Consider the following 7,194-nt stretch of genomic DNA (forward strand, 5'->3'; position numbering starts at 1 on the left):
TAGGTTGGCACAGCATTGGACAATTTATAAAATCATTGTTCTGAGCTGGACAAAAATGCAAATGAATCCTTTCAGCTGCTTTTTCCCAGGAGAATTTGGTCTCTCTGGAAAACGACTGTCTAAGCCATGCTTGGCAATTAACACCTCTGCCCCGTGCTTGGTTCTAATTAGGTCCTGATTAGGCTCTAATTTCACACCAGCAACACCAAGATTTGCCTTTGTAGAGGATCAGAGAACCCCGGAATGGTTTGGGTTGGAAGGGAGATAAAACTCATCCCATTCCCAGGGCAGGGATCATCCCATTGTCCCAGTGTCCAACCTGGCCTTGGGCACTGCCAGGGATCCAGGGGCAGCCACAGCTGCTCTGGGCACCCTGTGCCAGGGCCTCAGCACCCTGCCAGGGAACAATTCCTGATTCCCAGTCTCCCATCCAGCCCTGCCCTCTGGCACTGGGAGCCATTCCCTGTGTCCCATCCCTGCAGCCCTCAGGAATTGTTCTCTCTCCAGGTTTCTCGTGGCTCCATCCAAGGCCAGGCTGGGCAATGGGGACAGTGGGAGGTGTCCCTGCCATGGCAGGGGTGGCACTGGATGGGCTCTGAGGTCCCTCCCAACCCAAACCGGTCTGGGATTCTGGGATTTTATGACCTGTCCCTGACCTCTTACACCCAAATCCCTGAAATCCATTCCAGGAGCCACTTCCCGGAGTCTGATCCCGGCCAGGCGTGGAGAGAGGCCAAGGGGAGCCTCTGCAGAGCTCGTGGTGCCTGTCCGTGCTCTGAGGCAGCGCTGGGACACCCCAGCCCCACCAGCCCCACCGCCACCGCTCCCTCATCCCGGCCAAGTCCCGCGTCTCCGCAGGCGCCGCTCGCTCACGCCGTCCCCGCGCCGCGCTCCGGCCTTCCACTGCCCTTCCCTAGGAGGATTTCTCCTCGGGGATCTTCAAGCCCGGCTGCTCCACGGCCAGCTGGTTCTCCAGGACGCAGCAGAGCTTGTAATTCTCCACGACCTTGGCCTGGAAGTCCTCCCTGTCCTTCTTGCGCCAGGCGTCGGTGGCGATGTAGGTGTGGTAGGGGTCGCGGGGCCCCTCCAGGCGCCGCGCCCGCAGGTTGGTCACCATCACCCCCAGGGTGAAGAACCCGAAGAGCCCCAGCATGAGCAGCACGTAGACGATCTCCAGGTGGTCGCTGGCGCTCCTCGCCTCCGCAGGAGCCGAGCTGTTGGCGCGTTCCAGGCAGCCCCGGAGCGCTTTGGACAGGAGCAGCTCCAGGGCCGTGCTGTTCGACAGCGCCAGCATTTCTGCCCTGGGCGCTTCTTCCTTCCTTCGGCGAGAAAAGGGGAAAAATCAGGGCGTGGCACCAGGGAAAAGGGGGGGATTTCCTCTGTCTCCCTTTCCCGGTTGCTCTCCTCAGAGAGGGATTTGCCTCCGAGAGCCTCTCCCATCTCCCGGCCGCAGCCCAGGCAGGGCTGAGCCCATCCCCAGCAGCACCTCCACAACGCCCCTGGGCTTCACCGACGGTCCCTCATGGTGTGGGGCTGGCACAGATCTCACCCCGACCTCCCTGGTGCTGCTTAAAGCTCAGGAGTCCCTCCCTGAGCCCCCCAGGAATGAGGAGTCAGAGGGGCAGCACCGATCTCTGCTCCCTGGGACCTGGCAGCACCCAGGGAGGGGCTGGAGCTGTGCCAGCAGGGATGGAGGTTGGATTTTAGGGAAAGGTTCTTCCCCAGAGGGTGCTGGCACTGCCCAGGCTCCCCAGGGAATGGGCACGGCCCCGAGGCTGCCGGAGCTCCAGGAGCAGGACGTGGGGACAGCCAGAAGCCTCCCAGGCACAGCCTCTGCCCTGGCAGTCGCACAAGAGGCTGAAGGATCCTTTCCCCTTTCCAGTGCCACCTGAAAATCACTCAGGGACTAAATCCCGTCAGCGCTGCATTCCCAAATCCGCAGCAAATCATAAAATCATTTTGGGGTTGGAAGGGACATCAAAGCTCATCTCCTTCCACCCCTGCCATGGCAGGGACACCTCTCACTGTCCCAGGCTGCTCCAAGCCCCAGTGTCCAGCCTGGCCTTGGGCACTGCCAGGGATCCAGGGGCAGCCCCAGCTGCTCTGGGAATTCTATTCCAGGGCCTCAACACCCTCACAGGGAGGAAAATCTTCCTAATATCGGATCCAAACCTGTCATTTTCCAGTTTGAAGCCATTCCCTGTGCCCTGTCCCTGCAGCCCTTGGGAATTGTCTCTCTCCAGCTTTCCTGGGGCTCCTTCAGGCCCTGCAAGGCCACCCTGAGCTCAGCCCAAAGCTTCTCCTGGCCAGGCTGAACAATGCCAGCTCTGCCAGCCTTTCCTCATCCCTGACTGACAACCCCACCACAGCCCCTGGTTTAAAGGAGCCTGGAGAAGGAACAGAGCCCTTGAGCACCTGAATGGGGCATTGTCATTCAAGGTGACTCCTGTCACAACAACCTTGGCACCTCCCAGGGCTTCCCGCAGCTTTGAAACCCACGGGAGCAGCTCAGCAAATCCTTCTGCAGAGCACTGAGCCGTCGTTGTCGGGGGATTTTGAGGAGGAAGCGCATTTGGGAGCGTTTCTAATCCATCCAGGCTGCAAGGGAGCCCGGGGCAGCAGCGACAGCTCCGGGAGGGGATGGTGGCACCTCAGGGAGGTTTTCCAGGAGCTCTGCGTGGGAGGGAGCTCGGCTGGGCACGGCCTCCAGCTGCTGGGAATGGCCCTGCAGGAACAGGAGGTACCTGGAGGCTTCCTCGGATTTATGTTTGTGCCTCGTTCTGGAGTAAAAGCCGCAGGGAGGGAGCCAGGACTCCGCTCTCGTGGCCCAACATCCCTCAGGAGGAGAGCATTTCCCTGGAGCGTTCTGTGCCTGCCACAGCCCAGGGAACACAGCTCCTGCAGGACTTAATTGTTAATTAACAACTCCCCGTGCTGATTTTCACCGTGAACTCTTTTATCTCGGCGCTCAGGGGCTTGGGGCTGGAAGTGAAACGTTGAGAAATTCGTCACGGGGGGTGGAGAATTCCCGTGGAATCCTGGAATGGGTTGGGTTGGGTTGGGAGGGACCTCAGAGCCCATCCAGTGCCACCCCTGCCATGGCAGGGACACCTCCCACTGTCCCAGTGCCCAGCCTGGCCTTGGACGGAGCTGCAAGAAACCTGGAGAGAGACAATTCCCAAGGGAGAAAACGAAATGCCAGGACACAGGGAATGGCAGTCTGGGATTCTGGGATTTTATGCCCTGTCCCCGATCTCTTCAACACCCAAATCCCTGCAGCCCTGGGCTGCCAAAGCTGCCAGAGACATTCCAGGAGCCACTTCCCAGAGTCTGATCCTGGCTGGGTGCGGAGAGGGGCCGAGGCAGAGCTCGTGGTGCCCGTTGGGGTGCTGAGGCCGTGGGGAATGTCACCCAGAGCTGCAGGATGGCTTTGGGCTCCAGGCACGGGGAATTGCAGCTGGATCCGGCGCCTCTGGAGCTGCTGCCAGCTGTGGGAATGGCAGGATGGGCACACGGCTGCTTCCCAACAAAGGCACAGCACAGCGGCTCTGTCTGCTCCAAAGGAGCCTGGGTCTGCTCCAAAGGAGCCTGGATCTGCTCCAAAGGAGCCTGGGTCTGCTCCCAGAACCTGGATCTGCTCCAAAGGAGCCTGGGTCTGCTCCCAGAGCCTGGATCCTGCTCCCTGAGCCTGGATCCTGCTCCCAGAGCATGGATCCTGCTCCCTGAACCTGGATCCTGTTCCCTGAACCTGGATCCTGCTGCCAGAGCCTGGATCCTGCTCCCAGAACCTGGATCTGCTCCCAGAACCTGGATCTGCTCCAAAGGAGCCTGTGTCTGCTCCCAGAGCCTGGATCTTGCTCCCTGAACCTGGATCCTGCTCCCAGAGCCTGGATCCTGCTCCCTGAACCTGGATCTGCTCCCAGAACCTGGATCCTGCTGCCAGAGCCTGGATCCTGCTCCCTGAACCTGGATCCTGCTCACTGAGCCTGGATCCTGGTGCCACCAGGGTTGGAAAGGGAAGAGGGAATTTTCTGGAATGCACCTCAAATTTGCGGCCTTCGGCTTTGGGGCTGAAGAGGAATTTTGTACTCGACCATTGGGTGCTGGAGAGAGCAGAGGGATGGAGGAGCTCTGCTGGGAGCAAAGGCTGGCAGAGCTGGCATTGTTCAGCCTGGCCAGGAGAAGCTTTGGGCTGAGCTCAGGGTGGCCTTGCAGGGCCTGAAGGAGCCCCAGGAAAGCTGGAGAGAGACAATTCCCAAGGGCTGCAGGGACAGGACACAGGGAATGGCCTCAAACTGGAAAATTACAAATTTAGATCTGATATTAGGAAGATTTTCCTCCCTGTGAGGGTGTTGAGGCCCTGGAATAGAATTCCCAGAGCAGCTGTGGCTGCCCCTGGATCCCTGGCAGTGCCCAAGGCCAGGTTGGACACTGGGGCTGGGAGCAGCCTGGGACAGTGGGAGGTGTCCCTGCCATGGCAGGGGGTGGCAGTGGATGAACCAATCCATGATTCCATGAAAACTGACTCTCGGCCGCCTCTCCTTCTCCTCCCTGCTGAGGTTTCGGTGTGATTTTTATCGCACCGACAGAGGTTCATGTGAAATGTCAGATTCTAACGCCGTTTCCTCAGCTCTCCCAAACCAGAGCGCCTCCAGTTTCATTCCCACCGAGCAAACATCTCCGAGCCTCTCTCCCGTTGCTGCCAAAAGCGTCAGCAGCCAGCCCCAAGCCCAGGCAGTCTCAAGGAACGCTCACCTTTGGAAAACACGGCTCTATCACAACTTCTAGAGGTCTGACGACACAGAAACGAAGCCCGTGCTACTCTCAGAGCAAAAAAATCGGCACAGCACATCACCCACCTCCCGGGTTTTCTGCCTTCCAACCGTTCTGGTGCTTCTCCAGCTCCCCGAAGGATCCACTGACCTCCCTGGCTCGTTTCCCTGCCATTCCTTCAGGGATGAGTAGGTCAGACACCGTTCTTCATTGCACAAGGCAGCCGCATTCCTCGCTCCAGCTCCCGGCAGTTTTGCAACCCAGCAGCATCCAGGGCACTGCTCCTGCCCGAGCTGGGGCAGCTCTGGGATCTGCGAACAGCTCCTGCAGCCCCCTCCTGTCCCTGGCAGATGTGCCGCCTCTCCCTGCCTGTCCAGGGGAGCAGCACCTCCCTTCAGCTCCTGCTGCGGCTGTAAAAACCAGCCCCTGTGCGCTGGGGGACGCTGAACTCTCCCCCCAAAGCCCCGCTTTTCTCTGATCACAAGCCAGGCGTTCGGTTTTCCCTGCACGCGGTATGTACATCGCACCATCCCGAAGCGGGAAAACCCAGCAAGCCTCCCTGAAAAGAAAAAAATAATCCCAGCGGGTTTATCCCCCGGGATGCAGCTGCCTCGGGATCGCTCCCAGCCCCAAGGAGCAAACACTGGCACGGCTGGAACAGCAAACAAAGCCTGGCAGCGGAGCCCCAGCTCCCGCTCCTCCATCAGTTGGGCTCCGCTGAGCTCCCGGCGCTTCCCAGTTTTCCCGCAGCCCCGCTCCCATCCCGCAGCGCCCGCACTGACCTGGCGGCCGCAGCGCCCCAGCCCCTCCTGGGGAAGGAGGAGAGGGAAGATGCCAGCCCTGGGAAAGGTGATGGGTGTGAGGGGCTGAGCCCCTGCCGCAGCCCGGCTCTCGCTGTCCCGTCCGTGCTGGGCGCTGGAGGTGAGAGGAGAACAGGGAAACAGCCGGGCTGGGAGGGAGGGAGGGAGCGAGGGAGGGCAGCAGGGGCCGTGCCCGGTGCAGGTGCCCAGGTGGGAGGTGCTCAGGGGGCACCGCAGCTCCTGGCATGGGGAATGTGGCAGAGCAGCGCAGGAGAGAGGGAACCCTGGAACTCCTGAGTGGGAATAAACCCACAGGGATCATGGATCCAGCTCCTGTCCCTGCCCAGAGCCCCAACAATCCCAGCCCGGGCATCCCTGGCAGCGCTGTCCAAAGGCTCCTGGAGCTCTGGCAGCCTCGGGGCCGTGCCCATTCCCTGGGGAGCCTGGGCAGTGCCAGCACCCTCTGGGGAAGAACCTTTCCCTAAAATCCAACCTCAATCCCTGCTGGAACAGCTCCAGCTGCAGCTACTCCCTGGGTGCTGAGCTCTGAGCTCTGGCTCCTCTGCTCCAGGAAGGTGCCGGGTGTTGGGACGTCCCCAGAGATGCTGCCCTGGCCCCCGGCGCTCCTGGAGCTCCATCCTCCAGGGATATCGCACTTTTGGGGGTGTGAGCAGGAAGGGGAGGTGATTTCAGGGCTCCCCTCAAACACCTCACTGAAGGGAGCACCGGCTCGCCCCAGGCACCGCCAAAGCACTGAAACCCCACCCAAAACCTCAGCCTGCACCTTCCACCCGAGGAAGGAGTCTGTGGTTCCCTCCGAGCCAGAGGGGATCCGGCAATGCACACCTGGATGCTACAAAATGAATTTATCGGCTTTGAAAGATGCAAGTGAACTCCCTCAGGGGACGCTGCTGATGTGGGGTAACATCCCCTCAGCATTCCTGGGGTGTCCATCCTGTGGGATAACATCCCCTCAGCATTCCTGGGGTGTCCATCCTGTGGGATAACATCCCCTCAGCATTCCTGGGGCCAGGGAACGTCCATCCTGTGGGATAACATCCCCTCAGCATTCCTGGGGTGTCCATCCTGTGGGATAACATCCCCTCAGCATTCCTGGGGTGTCCATCCTGTGGGATAACATCCCCTCAGCATTCCTGGGGTGTCCATCCTGTGGGATAACATCCCCTCAGCATTCCTGGGATCAGGGAACGTCCATCCTGTGGGATAACATCCCCTCAGCATTCCTGGGATCAGGGAACGTCCATCCTGTGGGATAACATCCCCTCAGCATTCCTGGGATCAGGGAACGTCCATCCTGTGGGATAACATCCCCTCAGCATTCCTGGGATCAGGGAATGTCCATCCTGTGGGATAACATCCCCTCAGCATTCCTGGGATCAGGGAATGTCCATCCTGTGGGATAACATCCCCTCAGCATTCCTGGGATCAGGGAATGTCCATCCCATGGCCCCTGGCAGGGACAGTGACCTCCAGACTGTGACTAGCTGAAATAATGGGAATGAGAATGGGGACGGGGATGGGATGGGATGGGATCCATGGGATGGGATGGGATGGGATGGGATGGGATGGGATGGGATGGGATGGGATGGGATGGGATGGG

The 7,194-nt window shown here is 60.1% G+C and overlaps 1 protein-coding gene across 2 annotated transcripts; it reads right to left on the reverse strand.

Moving 5' to 3' along the window:
• Positions 1-856: 856 nt before the first annotated feature.
• KCNE1 (potassium voltage-gated channel subfamily E regulatory subunit 1) lies at positions 857-5,672 on the reverse strand. Of its 2 annotated transcripts, none has more exons than XM_040056412.1 (2): positions 5,556-5,672; positions 857-1,319 (listed from the first exon to the last, which is right to left on the reverse strand). In XM_040056412.1, the coding sequence occupies exon 2, from the start codon at positions 1,292-1,294 to the stop codon at positions 914-916; it is 381 nt and encodes a 126-aa protein (XP_039912346.1). In that variant the 5' UTR covers positions 1,295-1,319; positions 5,556-5,672; the 3' UTR covers positions 857-913. The 2 variants fall into 2 exon arrangements, with proteins under 2 accessions (XP_039912346.1, XP_039912347.1); XM_040056413.1 differs by lacking the exon at positions 5,556-5,672 and adding an exon at positions 2,745-2,867.
• Positions 5,673-7,194: the final 1,522 nt, after the last annotated feature.

The sequence above is a fragment of the Hirundo rustica genome, chromosome 2, assembly GCF_015227805.2.
Source record: "Hirundo rustica isolate bHirRus1 chromosome 2, bHirRus1.pri.v3, whole genome shotgun sequence".
In the NCBI taxonomy this organism is placed as follows: Eukaryota; Metazoa; Chordata; class Aves; order Passeriformes; family Hirundinidae; genus Hirundo; species Hirundo rustica.